The following is a 17,653-nucleotide window of genomic DNA, read 5'->3' as shown; positions in this document are numbered from 1 at the left end:
TTAAAGAGAGAGATTTCGATATAAACTAAGAAAAGAAACTCTAAAGAGAGGCGAATGAAATGAGAAGGCTTAACCCTAAAATGTAAGTCTAATATTTATACATATTTATATAATTTGGATTTCGAATCGGATTGAATTAAAATTATACCTAGCCGAATCTGATCCGAACGAATTCTATCTAACCCATATCTTATCCGAATATTCCAAATCCAAAAATTCGAATAAAGCAAATCGGTTCGGATTCTCGAATATCCGATCCAAATGCACCACCTAGTTTGGAGTTTGAACCATGTCAAAGAGCACAATTATTTTACTCTTTTTTATTTTTTATTTTATTTTATTTATTTTTATATAAGAAGGGGAAGAGAGAGGAAAAAGGATGATGAGTCATGACTTTTCTTGTATCTGCAAAAAAGCAACTGCATCCACCTCCCATCATACTTGTCTCACTATAGATCCAGCTTTTCTAATTTTTCCTTTTTGCTTTGAGTACAATTTCACTTCAACCAGAACATAGTTCAGCTTCTCTTCTTCTTCAGCTGCGGCTGCTTAATCTCCAGTAGTTAAATGGAGCAAGAGATGACTGAGCTTCTTTCTTTAGATCAATCAATTAAAATGGAGGATTCAGAGCAGCAGCAAAAACAAACTTCTCCTCATTCTTCTTCTATTCCTATTAAAAGTAGACCAAAGGGTGGCCTCATCACTATGCCTTTTATTATAGGTACCATTTTCTTTTTGGTTCTATTTATTTTTACTTCTTTGTTTCTGGGTATATATATAATTAATTTTTCTTTTTTGGATTCTGTTGATTACAGCAAATGAAGCATTGGAGAAAGTGGCAAGCTATGGACTTTTACCCAATATGACATTTTATCTAATGAAAGATTATAGGATGGAGGTTACTACTGCTCAAAATTTACTGTTTTTTTGGTCAGCAGCTACAAATTTCTTGCCTTTAGTTGGTGCTTTTGTTGCTGATTCATATCTGGGTCGTTTCCTCGCCATTGGCCTTGGTTCCATCTTCAGTTTCCTGGTAATTAATTACTACTAAGTCTATTTATTATCTTTTGTTAATTAGTGTTTTAGTTGTCGTTTGGGTCGAGCGACAGCTAATTGATCTGATGGCGACCCGCCATTTATGTACTTAATATTCATTGCGAAGTGTGGTTATTAAAAATAATTGTCTAAAATTATTAGTCATTTAAAAAGTTCAAGATAAAATTGATTTTTTTTGATAGAGATAATATAAATAGAATAAATATTCAATGAAGAGATATTATATCTTATAAAACATAAATACGGGTAGAATAGTCTAATCTTCTTTCTAATTAATAATTTTTTAAGAAGGAGGGAGTAACTATTTATGATTAATTTTAAATTTGTGAACTTAAAGAGTACATCCCAGTTTTTAACTTTATGTGGCTTATATTTAATGTATATTACTATCAGTTTAAGACACTGTTCTTTTTTCGGGTTTAGCCTTAACTGGAAAAACTTTATTTTTCGGTGGTCAAAGAAATTGACGGGAGCGATGTTACGTTTGATAAGTGTTTTTTCCCCTTTTTATATTATGGAACCACCGTTTTTCTAATTTAAAATTTTATAAAATGTGTAACTGTTGTCCGTTACACTGACATTCTTCATTTTCTTTGCGTCTTTTCTCCTTTGTTAATGGAATTAATAATTATATTTCCGAAGAAAGTGCTAATCCTTATTACTACTGCCGAACGTCTTAATCCTGACAAAATAATTATAATTTTTAGCTTCTCTTATTGCAGTCGGAGGATCCAATGCAGTCTAAACTTTTGAAAATTACTGTCCTATTTGCTGCTACAAATTTTTATTTTTTTAATAACAAAAGCCAATTACCCACCAAATTTAACACAGCCAGATTCACTTTTTATTTTTTCTAGCCGTTATACATATATTATACACTTATTATACATTGTTAGACATATATGATACATGAATTATACATATATTATATATCCGCCGGCTATTTATGGTTTAAGCAATTAGGTTGACGCAGTGGCGAAGCCACATGGTCACAAGGGTGGTCAGTTGAAATTTGAATACCCTTGGGAAAATTCCTAGCTTCGCCACTGGGTGGACGGCTATTTGGGTTAATTCTTCTTCTTTTAAATAGTTAAATGCTATTGCTGTAAAGGCCAATTTAACCACCTTATATATTAGTTAAAGTAAAATGTGTTGCTTACTGTATCTTTTTCATGTGGTCTTGGAAGGTGGAGTTATCTCTGCGTTATTTTCTAAATTACTAGTAGAACAGCTTAACTCTGTTGTTATTTTATCAGACAGTACATCCTAATGATGGGGATATTGCTTTTCTAGCTTGTATTGTAACATGGTTTTCTGTTTCAAAGCGCAAAGCATTTCAAAAATGTTGATGCTGTACCTTAAGGTCATAACCACAATTTGTATGCTATGATGCAGCAGTGTTCCTTTTTGCACTTTTGTTTCCCTAATGTTAGCAAAATGAAAAAATGTGGCCGCCCATCAGCAGTGGCGGATCCAAAACCTTTTTAAACCTTTATGTTGCCACCACTGGACCCAATGCGCTTTTGTTATTGTAGGCGTTGATTTTTAATATTTGTTGAAATTTTAGTTATTTTTCACAGGCGTGTGCAAACACACACACACACACAAATATGCCCCCATAAGACCAAATGATTGTAGTTAAACTTACCAACTTTTAACACTTTAATGCCCTTTGGTCGCAGGGAACTACAGTATTGTGGTTAACAGCAATGATTCCGAAAGCAAGGCCACCGCCTTGCAATCAAGTAGGGCAGGCCTGTAAATCTGCAACAGCATCGCAATTCATGCTCTTGGTCTTTTCATTTCTGCTGATGTCAATTGGTGCTGGTGGTATAAGGCCATGTTCTTTAGCTTTTGGTGCTAACCAGTTTGACAAGAGAGATAATCCCAACAACCAAAGGGTGTTGGAGAGCTTCTTTGCGTGGTATTATACTTCATCCATAGTCTCTGTTCTCATCGCCTTGACGGGTATCGTTTACCTTCAAGATAAGATGGGCTGGAAAATAGGTTTTGGAGTTCCTGCAATTCTCATGTTCTTATCCGCACTGTTTTTCTTCCTTGCTTCTCCTTTTTATATAAAGCACACGGTCAAATCAAACTTGTTTAGCAGCTTCATTCAAGTAATTGTAGTTGCGTACAAGAATAGGAAACTCCCATACCCTATTCAGAATTCTGGTTATCATCACAAGAATGGTTCAGAACTTCAAGTGCCAACGGAGAAATTGAGATTCTTAAACAAAGCTTGTATCATTAAGAGCCCTGAAGATGTTAAGCCAAATGGAGTTGCAGCCAACTCGTGGAACCTTTGTACAGTGGAGCAAGTTGAGGAGCTAAAAGCCCTCATTAGGATCATGCCATTGTGGTCTACTGGGATCATGATATCGATAAACTTAAGCCAAAGTTCATTCCCTTTACTACAAGCTCAATCCATGGATAGACATCTAACGAAAAATTTTCAAATTCCAGCTGGCTCATTTGGTATGTTTTTGATGATTGCATTAACAATTTGGGTTTTTCTCTATGACCGCATGTTGCTTCCATTGGCATCGAAAATCAGAGGAAGACCAGTTCGTCTAACACCTATAGTCAGAATGGGAATTGGCATATTCATCTCTTGCATGTCTATGTTAGTCTCTGGTATCGTGGAACATGTTCGACGAAGAAGAGCAATAAATCAAGGGCTCTTGAACAACCCCGAGGGGTTGGTGGAAATGTCAGCAATGTGGCTCATACTGCAAAATAGTTTGAATGGGATAGCAGAGGCATTCAGTGCAATCGGCCAAACAGAGTTCTATTATTCTGAGCTGCCGAGGAGTATGTCAAGTCTCGCGTCAGCACTCTTAGGACTAGGAATGGCAGTGGCGAATCTGTTAGCAAGTGTGATCCTGAGTGCTGTGGATAAGCATACCAAAGGAGAAGGGAAAGAGAGTTGGGTTTCAAGCAGTATAAATAAAGGTCACTATGAGTATTACTACTGGCTTCTTGCCATTATGACAGCTTTTAATCTGATTTATTTTATGGTTTGTAAATGGGCATATGGACCCTGTGTTGACATTGACATCACTAAGAGAATGTTAGAGGTTAGTGATGATGATCTGCCACAGGAGAACATGTCTAGTCATGGCTTGAATTCGCGCCAAGCTAGTTGTTAAATAGTGTATACACAGTAGTATTTATACGGAATCATATATTACCAAGTGCTAGATTTTCTAATTGCTGTCATATTGTTAGCTTTGCCTCCTTTTCTTTTAACCTCTCAACACCCCAACCCCCTCCCCCAAAATAAAAACCACCAAGTGAGAAATTTGTGTAAATATACAGGCGGGAAGTTTTGCTACTAATATTTGCATTAAGGTAGGTTGTCTACATCAATACCCTTTGTAGCGGCCCTTTCCCGGACCTTGTGTTAACGCGAGATATCTTGTACACCAATTTATTTTTTTTACAGCCCGACATAACAATTTGTATCCACGTAATCATATTTTTCAGTTTAAATTTTTTTGGTTTTGTTTTTTTGCAAATGGTTTTACACACTTGTGTATAGAAGCACAAATCCTGTTCTATCTAATAAATGGTTCCGATACAAATAGCCACCTGCAAAAGTAGCACAAAAACTCAAAGAAAAAACTGCCAAAAACCCATATTGGTGTTCCAATAGAATCTGCAAACAAGTCCACAGTTATATGTGAACCCATCTTCAAGATGTTGAGGAAAGATGCCGAAACAAGTTGGACCGAAGATTGTCAGAAGGCTTTTGATAAAATCAAGAAGTACTTATCTACACCACCAGTCCTGGTCCCGCCTGAACCTGGGCGACCTTTGCTACTCTATCTATCTGTATTAGATGGTGTTTTTGGATGTGTTTTGGGACAACATGACGAGATAGGGAGAAAGGAGCAAGCCATATACTATACTTGAGTAAGAAGTTCACACCTTACGAAGCACGATATTCTCTGTCGGAACGCACTTGTTGTGCTTTGACTTGGACGGCTCAGAAATTGAGGCATTACTTCTGTGCCTTTACCACATACCTCATATCCAGGATGGACCCTCTAAAGTACATCTTTCAGAAGTCCATGCCGATAGGAAAATTAGCCAAGTGGCAGATACTGTTAAGTGAGTTCGACATCGTCTATGTAACTCAGAAGGCGATCAAAGGACAAGCATTGACAGACCATCTTGCTGAAAATCCTATGGGAGGAGAATACGGACCCTTGAAAACGTATTTTCCTGATGAAGAAGTGTCATTCGTAAGAGAGGACATTACTAAAGCATACGACAGTTGGAGGATGTTCTTTGATGGAGCTGCAAATTTCAAAGGAGTGGGCATTGAAGCGGTTTTGGTATCAGAAACTGGTCAGCACTACCCTATATCTGCGAAGCTTAGATTTCCATGCACCAATAATATGGAAGAATATGAGGCTTACATCATGGGGATCAATTTGGCCATCAATATGAATGTACAAGAGTTGCTCGTAATTGATGATTCAGATCTTCTGGTACATCAGCTCTGAGGAGAGTGGGCTACGAAGAACACCAAGGAACTACCATACTTGTATCATGTACAAGAATTGATGAAAAGATTCACAAAGATAGAATTCAAACATGTACCCAGAATTCAAAATGAGTTTGCAGACGCACCAACCACTTTGTCATCAATAATACAATATCCAGAAAAGAATTTCATTGATCCCGTACCGGTGAGAATTCATAATCAACCGACTTACTGTGCTCATGCCGAGGAGGAGACGGATGGAAAACCTTGGTTCCACGACATCAGAGAGTACTTGGAAAAAGGAGAATACCCGGAGCATGCGAACCATACTCAGAAACTCACACTTTGGAGGTTGTCCAATCACTTCTTCCAAAACGGAGGAACCCTGTATAGAAGAACTCCTAATCTGGGGCTGTTAAGGTGTGTTGACACGAAGAAAGCTTCCAGATTGCTCGAAGAAATACATGTCGGAACTTGTGGACCACATATGAATAGTTTTGTTCTAGCCAAGAAAATACTCAGAGCCGGATATTTTTGGATGGCCATGGAGACGGATTGCATCTGGTACATACAAAAATGCCACCAATGTCAGGTACATGCAACCATGATAAGGTTACCACCTAATGAGCTCAACGCAACAAGTGTACCTTGGCCTTTTGCTGCCTAGGGAATGGATGCCATCGGTCTGATCAAGCCTACTGCTTCAAACGGGCACAAGTTCATTTTAGTATCCATTGACTACTTCACAAAATGGGTAGAAGCTGCATCCTACAAAGCTGTAACCAAGAAAGTCATCGCAGACTTTGTCAAGGATCGTATTGTTTGCTGATTCGGAGTTTTCGAGTCCATCATCACTGATAATGCCGCCAATCTCAATAGTGATTTGATGAAAGCCATGTGTGAAACTTTTAAAATCAAGCACAAGAGCTCCACAACATACAAACCTCAGATGAATGGAGCCGTAGAAGCCGCCAACAAGAACATCAAGAATATACTAAGGAAGATGGTAGAAAACCACAAACAATGGCACGAGAAGTTACCCTATGCCCTATTGGGGTATCACACTACAGTCCGCACGTCAACTGGAGAAACTCCCTATTTACTGGCTTATGGTACCGAAGCTGTCATCCAGTCGAGGTAGAGATTCCTTCTTTAAGAATCATACAGGAAGCCAAACTCAGTGATGCAGAATGGATAAGGAGTCACTATGAGCAATTGGCCCTTATAGACGGAAAGAGAATGAACACAGTATGTCACGGTCAGCTTTACCAGAACAGAATGTCTAGAGCTTTCAACAAAAGGGTCAAACCAAGACAGTTTGCACCAGGACAGCTGGTGCTGAAAAAGATCTTCCCGCATCAAGATGAAGCCAAAGGGAAATTCTCTCCCAATTGGCAAGGTCCCTACATGGTTCACCGGGTGTTAACAGGAGGAGCACCCATACTCGTAGAAATGGATGGAGAAGTCTAGCCAAAACCAATCAATTCAGACAAAGTAAATAGATACTATGTTTAGACTGTTTACATTTCTTCATCTGATATAATTGAACTACGCTTGACCTGATTCCCATTTAAGAGGGAATATGTAGCAGCCCTGTGGGTTCGGTCATATCATAATAAATTTTCATTTTTCCCCAGAACCAGAAACTGGGGCAGAATTTTGAGGAGAACCCTCAAAATTCTGGAGCAAGTCCAGCCGATGCCATCACATGCCAGAAAGTCAAAAATTAGTTAAGAAACCGGGGCAAAATTTTGAGAAGGATTCTCAAAATTCCAAAGAAGGTGCAACAAGTTTTGTCACGCACAAACGGCCGAAGGATCATTTACCAAACTGGGGCAGAATTTTGAAGAAGACACTCAAAATTTTAATACAAGAAAGTTGAAATGTCTCTAAAATGTATTACAGTCATTAGTTCATCTAAAATTACTCAATATTTCACTATGTTTTCTAAAGTAACTCTAGTCCCATCAATAAATGCATATTTTCGAAAACTCTATTTCCGTGACAACCAGGTGTTACCTAGGGAAACTCAAACAAGGCCTCCAAAATGAAGCAAAGCCAGCAAACGAAGGCACGAACCAACCTCCCATTTGCAGAACTTACAATTTTTCTTTGAGCGCAGGCACATATGACGTAACAGTAGCATTCACAAATATATACATGCAGCAAAATCACTATCAATCAGGCCACCAGACACCGAATATATCTCCAGCTAAGAAATACTCTACGCCTATTTGCTAACTGTTCACCGCATAAGGCTAAGCATTGCCTTCTATTTGCATGGAACTAAGCCATGTCCCGAACCTTGAATGAGTCCAAGCCCTGCCTCCGTAATTGCATAAGGCTAAGCATTTCCTTCTATTTGCATGGGACTAAGCCCTGTCCCAAATCTTGCATGAGGCTAAGCCCTGCCTCCATATTTGCATAAGGCTAAGCATTGTCTTCTCTTTGCATGAGACTAAGCTCTGTCTCCAATCTTGCATGAGGCTAAGCCATGCCTCCATATTTGCATAATGCTAAGCACTACCTTCTCTTTGCATAAGACTAAGCCCTGTCTCAAATTTTGCATGAGGCTAAGCCCTGCCTCCATATTTGCATAAGGCTAAGAACTGCCTTCTCTTTGCATGAGACTAAGCCTTGTCTCAAATTTTGCATGAGGCTAAGCCCTGCCTCCACATTTGCATAAGGCTAAGCACCACCTTCTCTTTGCATGAGACTGAGCTCTGTCTCCATCGGCATGAGTCTAAGCTCTGCCTCCATATCTGCATAAGGCTAAGCTCTACCTTCCATATGCATGAGACTAAGCCCTGTCCCGAATCTTGCATGAGGCTAAGCTCTGCCTCCTACTTGCATAAGGCCAATCATCGCCTTTATTTGCCGAGACTAAGCACTGTCTCTCCGACACTATCTATTTGCCTCTCTCGGGCTAAGCTTTGCCCTTAACCTCACAAGACTAAGCCTTGTATTATTGATTTTAGCATCATATTATTGCATCTCATGGGCTGAAATATCACCAGCTTGTCCAAAGGCGTCATTGTCTAAAGGCATCATCCTCATAGCCGGAAGACACCATGTTATGGCCTGAGGATCTCTCAAACTTGCACATCATTATTCAAAAACATCATGGTTCAGAGGCACCATTTTCATGGCCCGAGAACATCATTTCATGGCCTGCGAATCTCCTATCTCACAATTCATGGCCCAGGACATCATAGTCTAAGGACGTCATCTGCACTGTCCAAAGACAATCTTTCAAGGTCTAAAGGGAATTTGCAGCATCTATATACTGACACCCATTGTGTTTTAAGTTTTGCAGGTAATCCAGGAGGTAACTGTTCTTCAAACAAGAGCAGCCTTCGCTTCGGTTTCCACTCATTCCATTTTCACTTTGTCATTCATAACCGATTATCATCAGTTACCCATCCTACTCTGTATTATCCAGCTATCTTCCCTATAATACATTTGTTACATTCCGGATTCGCAACCATAACTCAATCTGACATCACCTTTCACAAAATAACCTTTGCTGAAACTAGCTACCATTCCTATAACAACTCCATCGGCTTCATTTACCGGTGGGTCCAAAACTAATGGCCTGATTTCTGTAAAGCCAGGGATATGTAGGTAGCTCAAAGACCAGGGTTCGGTCTCTATTTTTCAAAACATCTCAATCGGTCAAAATTGGTCATCATTTTTTTACCCGAAAACTCTTTCATCCTTCCCGGGTAAAGAGGGGCAGCTGTTGATACCCAATTTTTCCCTATAATATTTTTTAAAAAATGCATATATACCTCCATGCATTAGCATCAATTAATATTTTTTCATAATTTCTGCATTTTTAAGGGTTTTAATTAATTTACTCCAGTATTTTTTTATTTATGCAAACAATTACTAATTGCATCACAAATAATTTCATAATAATTTTTGGGCTTAATTTTATCATTTACATTTGTACTAAGTTTTAATTATTTCACAAATAGTCACATTTGCATTTTTGGGGTTATAATTACAATAATTTTGCAATTATAGCCCATGCATGCATTAGTATATTATTTTACAAAAAAATAGCTTTTGTATTTTTTTTTAAAATACTAAGCAATTGTTTTAAAAAACTTTTCTAGGCATGAAAATTATTTTTTATAATCTGTTAATTATTTTTAAAAAAGTTGTTTTTATCAATTAAATGGGTATTTAGCAAATAACCCTTTTTAAATTTCATTTTTAACCCAATTATACCAGCCCAAATATCCTAAAACTTAGCCCAAATCTACCCAGGCCCAATTTTACCTGACCCGCCCAGCCATTGACTAATCCTGGCCGTTGATCTCAAGAGATCAACGGTCCAGGAATTAGTTTCCATTTTAATTAAGTGACCCCCCCCAAAACCCTACCTCACTTCTCATTATCTGCCGCCTTTGTTCCCACATCTCTTCAGTTCTCTCTCAACTCAACCTAACCATAATCACTGTCACAGGCGAAGACCTCCTTTTCCATGGAGTTTTTGTGCATTCTTCGACCATTACCGGCCTTCTATACCTCCTGGGTGTTTGATTACATGAATCCTTAAAAGAATCTCAAGGAGATTCAACCTGGCTCTTTGTCCGAAATTTGTTTACTGGCCTGTCTAGGGCCATTTTCATTTGTGAGTACTGATTTCCTCATATTTTTAGTTTGAATCCATGGTTCTTGATCGCGTTTTTTTCATCTCTATTGTTTTGGAACCCTAGTTCTACAAACGCTTGAATCTGTTCAGATTTTTGTAGATCTGAAATGATTCGAGCATTATTTGATGTTTTCCTTCGAAAATCTTTTGTTTTGGTTAACTACTTCGATTTCATTTACCTTCTTCTAAAACTAGGGTTCGTCCTGAGTTTCTTCAAAAGGATTTTAACTTTCAAATGTTGAATCTGACTATCTCTTTACATGTTTGATTAATTTTCGTATATATGTTCAAACCCTAGATATTCTTGTTTGTGACACGGAGTTCTTTAATTTTTTCCGTTATTGTGTTTATTTCTGTAAACCAGTTATATTGACTGATTCTATTTTAAGTCTTGAGTAATTCTTTCCTGTTAAAATCAGTATTCGTTGGGATCTTTACTGATTGATTTTTATTTAGGGTTCGAATTAGATTTTCCTTTTAAAATCAGTATTTCTCTGTGATTTTTTACCTACTTCCTTATTTGCGACTTTAATTAGTAATACCTGCCTTATTTAAACTATCAGTCTGATTTAAGGGGTTTAATTGACTCCTATATGGTACGTGATTGATTTCTTACCTTATTTGAGCCCTAATTTATACCGTTAATTGACTCTCCCTATTCTAAGGGGTTTCTCCCAGATTTTCTGTATGAATTGATTGGTCAAATCCCCATTAAACGGTTGATTTATTTGATTACCCTTATTTTATGAACTATGATTCACTCTTTATCTTTTTTGTTTTTACCTCAGTAAGTGCTATATATACTCTCATTCTGATTCTTCTAAAGACACGAACAATAGTTCAGAAACACACACACACACACAAACTTTGCTCTCACTAAGGAATAAGCATAAAAACAATCTCAACACTTAGACATCATGCTCATAGAGATGAAATGTAAAGCAGTTCCGTAACACATGTGATCATTCTTCAACACCTAGACAACATATAGATTCAATAAACAAAATCTGTCTGCCAATTACTGATTCAGAATTATGGTCTTTATTAATGTCTATATAACATGTTACTGTTAATCCACGCCTAGGAAACCCTATAGGTAATCAAGGTCTAATAAACTGTGAAACTATGCTTTGCTTACTTGTGACTGCACAAATTCAACAGGTTCTAAAAAATTCAGTAGGCAAACTGAATAGGTTTTTAACATTTTGCCTTAACTCAATACTGCATAGTCTCTGCTTGTCATGCTCACTTAAATATCCTGTTCTAGGGCCTTTCTTAAATATCTGAAATCTGTTGTTTGAGACGTGCACTTACTTGCTCCATTTTTGGAGGTAAAATATGAGCTTTTTAATTATTCTATCTTTGGTCCAGTCCTACATGTTTTGTTTGTCTCCTAGAGTTTTCTCCTTTTAATAACTGTAGGAGAGTCTAGATCCACCTTAACTAGAAGTCCTAAATACCTCCAGGACTATATAAGTAAAGGGATGGGTAGTGCACGCATAGGATACATCTTAAGATTGCTAGAACGCTTTAGGCTATGACTAAGGGGAGGGTAATTGGGTAGTAAAGGATATGATGACCTGTGCGCCAATGCCACGTGTAACCCCTCTAGTTGAGGAAGGCTTACTGGGTATTGTACAGATGTGATCCTATAGGCTAACAAACCTAGGACCTCCCTCATCTTATTTACATATGTGTGCTTAGACTGCTTATTTGTTAAAATTCTTTTATCGTACATATGTGCTTAGACTGCTTATCTGTTAAATTTTCTCTATCTTATATGTGTGCTTAGACTATCTATTTGTTAAATGAATAATTCACATAAATTGAATTCGGCCTGGACCCACCATTGTAGACCGCGAGGGGTACCTAACACCTTCCCCTCAAGGTTATTTCGAGCCCTTACCCAAGTCTCTGGTAATGCAAATTGGTTTCATGAGTTATTTTCTCTAGATGCTCTAACACACTTTAAATCCGTTAGGTGACGACTCTTAAAATTCAAATACTCAATTCATAAAAGGAAATGAATTATTTCCCCATGAATGTCGAAACCCGAACTTCCGCGAGGAAAAAGGGGGCGCGACAAGGTTGATACATTACCACAACATTGGTTTGATTTGTTTTATCGTCTAATTCATTTATTAAATTCATTATTTACCAATTGGCATTGGATTAGATCACGTATCCTTAAAAGCACAATACAAGTTTAATTGTTACTCAAATTTTAGGGTAAATAGTTTGACGCTCACCGTGGAGTTAAGGATAATAGTGATTGTCTTGGTGCTGATTCTGATAACATACATTATTTTCACACTTATTCTTGTCAAGAATTTTTCTCTCAGGTTAAAACATGTCAAACGCACAAAACGCACCCGCACATGGTAATGATGGTCTTAGATTTCACGAGGAAAACGATAACCTAATTGCTCCAAGAGCCGGGGTGCCATTGTCTAATTGGGGGGAGTACCGGTCATCGATCTAGTCGACATCAGTTCGCACATTGCTTTAATGCAGATTTAGGTGCGGACCCCAAAGGAAGTGTATGCAGGGAAGGCCGATCTGGTGACCAAGGAACACATGGCGTAGGAGATGAGGGAGTTAGTCTCCAAGTAATATTTGAAATGCTACAGGCTCAGCAGGCCGCTATTGCTCAACTTCAAAGTCAACATAGAACTCTGAGTATAGTTGAATCGGAAATCACTCGCCGTACCGAGCCAGTGCTGAAAAGATCGAATGGTAACGAATCAAGGACTGATCCTTCAATTGGATTCAAAAACGTTAGCAAAAGCCTTTTCCTCGGAGTACGGCTCCGAAGCCCATTCCTAAGAAGTTCTGTATGCCAGGTATACCTAAATACAATGGGACCACCGATCCTAATGAATATATCACTTCGTATATATGCGGAATAAAGAGAAATGACTTAGAAAATGATGAGATCGAGTCCGTTTTGTTGAAATTTTTTGGGAAAACTCTATCAAAGAGAGAAATGATTTAGCATCACAACTTGCCACCGAATTCCATCAACTCATTTGCCATGTTAGAAGATTCTTTTGTAAAGGCACATGCCAGGGACATAAAGGTCGCGACAAGAAAATCAGACGTTTTCAAGATAAGACAAAGGGATAACAAAATGCCGAGGGAGTTCGTATCCCGATTTCAGATGGAACGCATGGAGTTGCCACCGGTCACAGATGATTGGGCCATTCAAGCTTTCACCTAGGGGTTGAATGAGCGGAGTTCGATAGCATCACGACAGTTGAAACAAAATTTGGTCGAGTATCTAACTGTAACGTGGGCAGATGTGCACAATCGATATCAATCAAAGATCAGGGTCGAGGACGACCAATTAGGAGCCCCTTCCAGTTCAGTACATCCAAATAGGTTGGTAGTTAAAACCCCGAGGGACATCGACAGGGAACCAAGGTCGAACAGGGAACGATATCAACCATATACCGTATATCGAAGGAAAAATAGATCGGGATGCAACCCTTCCCGGAATGATCGAAGAAACGATCGAGGAAAAAACTCGCGGGGACTTATGAGCAAAAATGGTTTTGATAAGCCTGCGGATCCCGTAGAGGCACCTCGGTTATCGAAATATAACTTTAGCATCGATGCATCAGGCATTGTATCGGCAATCAGAAGGATCAAAGATACTAGATGGCCCAGACCCATACAAACCGATCCTTCCCAAAGAAACCCAAATTTGATGTGCAAGTATCATGGCACCCATGGTTACAAGACCAAGGATTGCAGGCAATTAAGGGAGGAGGTAGCCCGTCTCTTCAATGAGTGCCACCTTCTGAGAGTTCCTTAGCGATCGAGCCAAGAATCATTTCAGAGACAGAGACGCCAACACGAAAAATGAACAAGAGGAACCACAACATGTCATTCATATGACCGTCGGTGGGGTCGATATTCCAGAAGGGACCGTGTTCAAACGCACTAAGGTATAAATTACTAGGGAGAAGCGGACCCAGGATTATGTGCCCGAGGGATCCTTATCATTCAACGACGAAGAAGCAGAAGGCATTTCTCAACCATACAACATCGTTCTGGTAATTTCTATCTTATTAAATAAAGTTCAAGTTAAGCGTATTTTATGGATCCAGGTAGCTCGGATAATATCATTCGATCGAGGGTCGTGGAGCAACTCGGCCTACAAGATCAAATTGTGCCCACAGCTCGAGTCTTAAACAACTTCAACATGGCCAGTGAAATGACTAAAGGGGAGATTACTCTACCGGTAAATGTGGTTGGAACCATTCAAGATACCAAGTTCCACGTGATCGAGGGTGACATGAGATACAATCCCCTACTCGGAAGACCATGGATTCACAATATGAGGGCAGTCCCTTTGACTCTCCAACAAATGATGAAATTCCCAATGTCGGACGGTGTAAAAATAGTGTACGGGGAGCAACATGCTATAAAGGAAATGTTTTCGGTTGACGAGGTAGTACTAGTATCGATAGAAAACTTGAGAATTAAAGGTAAACAGGAAACCAAATAGCAATCACAGCCACCAGCCTCGACTAGATTAGGAAAGCAGGAGATAGAAGACGAAGGGGAGGATTTTCTAACCCCTCGAACGTTTATTGTTCCCAAAGACTCCAACGCCACCAAATCAATGGTCAAAGAGCTGGTACAGGTTATATTGATCGAGTACATGCCCGAGCGAAAGGTATATATCTGGGAACGGGGTTAACCCCCAAACTCAGGAAAAAGCTTATTCAATTTCTTATTTATAACATGAATTGTTTTTCTTGGTCCCATTTAGACATGACAGGGATACCACCGGAGATAATAACACATCGGCTAAACTTTGACCCCAGGTTCAAACCGGTGAAACAAAAGAGAAGGCCCCAGTCCGAAGTAAAGCACACATGCTTAAAGAACGAGGTAACTAAACTTCTCAAAATAGGGTCCATCCGGGAGGAGAAATACCCCAAATGGTTAGCCAACATAGTTGTAGTCCCTAAAAAGGTAAACAAACTTAGAATGTGTATACATTACAAGGATTTGAACAAGGCATGCCTTATAGATTCTTTTTCACTGCCTAACATCAGTCGTAGGATCGATGCCACGGCCGGCCACGGGATCCTTACCTTTTTTGATGCCTATGGGGTACAATCAAATTCAGATGAACCCGGGAGACCAGGAAAAGACCTCATTTATCACCAAGTATGGAACATATTGTTATAATGTAATACCCTTCGGGCTAAAAAATGCAGGAGCAACTTACCAACGCCTAGTAAATTAGATGTTCGAAGAACAGGTAAGTCAATGGAAGTTTATATTGATGACATGTTAGTTAAGTCCCTGCGCGTAGAGGACCATTTGGCTCATTTGCAGGAAATGTTTGAGATTTGTAGGAAATATAACATGAAACTCAACCTTGAGAAATGTATTTTCGGGGTTGGCTCAGGCAAATTCCTGGGCTTTATGGTATCGAATCGGGGGATCAAGATCAACCCTAATAAAATTAATGCCATCGAGTACAACTGGCGTAGACAGTGTAAAAGTCGTACAGAGGCTAACTGGACGGATAGCTACTTTAGGCTGATTTATCTCGAGGTCATCGGATTGAAGCCACAAATTTTTCTCTTTACTCAAAAAGAAGAACGATTTCACCTGGACCCCGGAGTGCCAACAAGCATTAGAGGGATTAAAGCAATACCTATCGAACCCACCACTGCTTCACAATCTGAAGGCAGATGAGAAACTTTACTTAAACTTGGTGATATTGGAAATCGTAGTAAGTGGTGTCCTAGTTCGAGAAGACCAAGGTACGTAATTTCTCGTTTACTATGTAAGTCGAACCTTAGGAGAAGCAGAAACTAGATATCCACACTTAGAGAAATTAACACTTGCACTGATAAGCACTTCTAGAAAGTTAAAACCATACTTCCAATGTCACCCCATATGTGTGTTAACCGCTTACCTGCTTCGTAATATTTTGCACAAGCCCAAACTTTCGGGTCGATTGGCCAAATGGGCAGTCGAACTCAGTGGGTACAATATTGAGTATCAACCCTGAACGACCATCAAGTCTCAAATTTTACAGGACTTCGTAGCCGATTTCACGCCAACCCTCATACCTGAAGTTGAAAAGGAACTCTTATTAAAATCGGGCCTATCATCGAGGGTATTGACCTTTTTCACAGACGGTGCTTCTAATGTAAAAGGGGTCCGGGCTAGGCATCGTTTTGAAGCCACCCACATGTAGCACTATTAGGCAGTCTATTAAAACTTTTAGGTTGACTAACAATAAGGCCGGGTACGAAACCATGATTGTAGGGCTCGATCTAGCTAAAAGCTTGGGGACAGAAGTCATTAAAGCTAAGTATGACTCTTTATTGGTGGTGAACCAAGTAAACAAAAGCTTTGAAGTTCGAGAAGATAGAATGCAAAGGTATTTGGACAAGCTACAGGTAACTTTGCACCGCTTCAAGGAGTGGACTTTAGACCATGTACCTCGAGAACAAAATAGTGAGGCCGATGCACTTGCAAATTTAGGATCATCGGTCGAGGTAGCCGAGATCATCCCGGGGACTGTCATCCAACTATCAAGATCTGTGATCGAGAAAGGTCTTTACAAAATAAACTCTACAAGATTGACCAGGGATTTGAGGAATAAATATATCGAATATTTGAAAAACGGAAAGCTCCCATTGGACCCTAAAGAGTCGAGGGCCCTTCGAACAAAAGTTGCTCGATTCACATTAGATGAAGATGGAACATTATACAGAAGGACATTCAATGGACCATTGACAGTATGTTTAGAGTCGGGGGACACCGATTATGTTTTATGAGAGGTCCATGAAGGCACTTATGGGAACCACTCTGGTGCCGAATCTTTGATTCACAAAATTATTAGAGAAGAGTACTACTAGGATAACATGGAAAAAAACACTAAGGACTTTGTTCGAAAATGAGATAAATGTCAAAGGTTTGCACCGATGATCCATCAGCCTGGAGAGCAACTTCATTCATTCCTATCCCCATGGTCATTCATGAAATGGGGGATGGATATCGTCGGCCCTTTGCCAACGGCCCCAGGTAAAGCTAAATTTATTTTGTCTATGACTGACTACTTTTCTAAATGGGTAGAAGCACAAGCCTTCGAGAAGGTCAGAGAAAAAGAATTTATAGACTTCATCTGGACCACATCGTGTGTCGATTCGGGATACCTGCCGAAATAGTATGTGACAACGGAAAGCAATTGTCGGTATCAAGATAATGGAGTTCCTCGAAGAATACAAAATAAAAAGGATCTTATCGATATCGTATCACCCAAGCAGAAACGGACAGGCCGAATCAACAAACAAGACTATCATTCAAAACTTAAAGAAAAGGTTGAACGACGCAAAGGGGAAATAGAGAGAGGTTCTACCCGAAGTCCTTTGGGCATATCGAACGACATCAAAGTCCAGCAC

General features: G+C 39.2%; 3 protein-coding genes across 3 annotated transcripts; all 3 read left to right on the top strand.

The window, feature by feature from the left end:
* Positions 1-444: 444 nt before the first annotated feature.
* Positions 445-4,269, top strand: LOC104232160 (protein NRT1/ PTR FAMILY 1.2-like). The gene is made up of 3 exons (XM_009785284.2): positions 445-721; positions 816-1,033; positions 2,739-4,269. The coding sequence occupies exons 1-3, from the start codon at positions 568-570 to the stop codon at positions 4,206-4,208; spliced, it is 1,842 nt and encodes a 613-aa protein (XP_009783586.1). The 5' UTR covers positions 445-567; the 3' UTR covers positions 4,209-4,269.
* Positions 4,270-5,249: 980 nt separating this feature from the next.
* On the top strand, positions 5,250-6,380 carry LOC138888550 (uncharacterized). The gene is made up of 2 exons (XM_070170430.1): positions 5,250-5,555; positions 6,219-6,380. Exons 1-2 carry the CDS (start codon positions 5,250-5,252, stop codon positions 6,378-6,380), a joined length of 468 nt encoding a protein of 155 aa, XP_070026531.1.
* A 10,124-nt stretch (positions 6,381-16,504) lies between these two features.
* On the top strand, positions 16,505-17,029 carry LOC138888549 (uncharacterized). Its single transcript, XM_070170429.1, has one exon. It carries the CDS (start codon positions 16,505-16,507, stop codon positions 17,027-17,029), a length of 525 nt encoding a protein of 174 aa, XP_070026530.1.
* Positions 17,030-17,653: the final 624 nt, after the last annotated feature.

Source organism: Nicotiana sylvestris, chromosome 3, assembly GCF_000393655.2.
Source record: "Nicotiana sylvestris chromosome 3, ASM39365v2, whole genome shotgun sequence".
NCBI classification, from domain to species: domain Eukaryota; kingdom Viridiplantae; phylum Streptophyta; class Magnoliopsida; order Solanales; family Solanaceae; genus Nicotiana; species Nicotiana sylvestris.
Note: the sequence above shows the minus strand (reverse complement) of the source record. Positions and strands in the feature narration are given on the sequence as shown.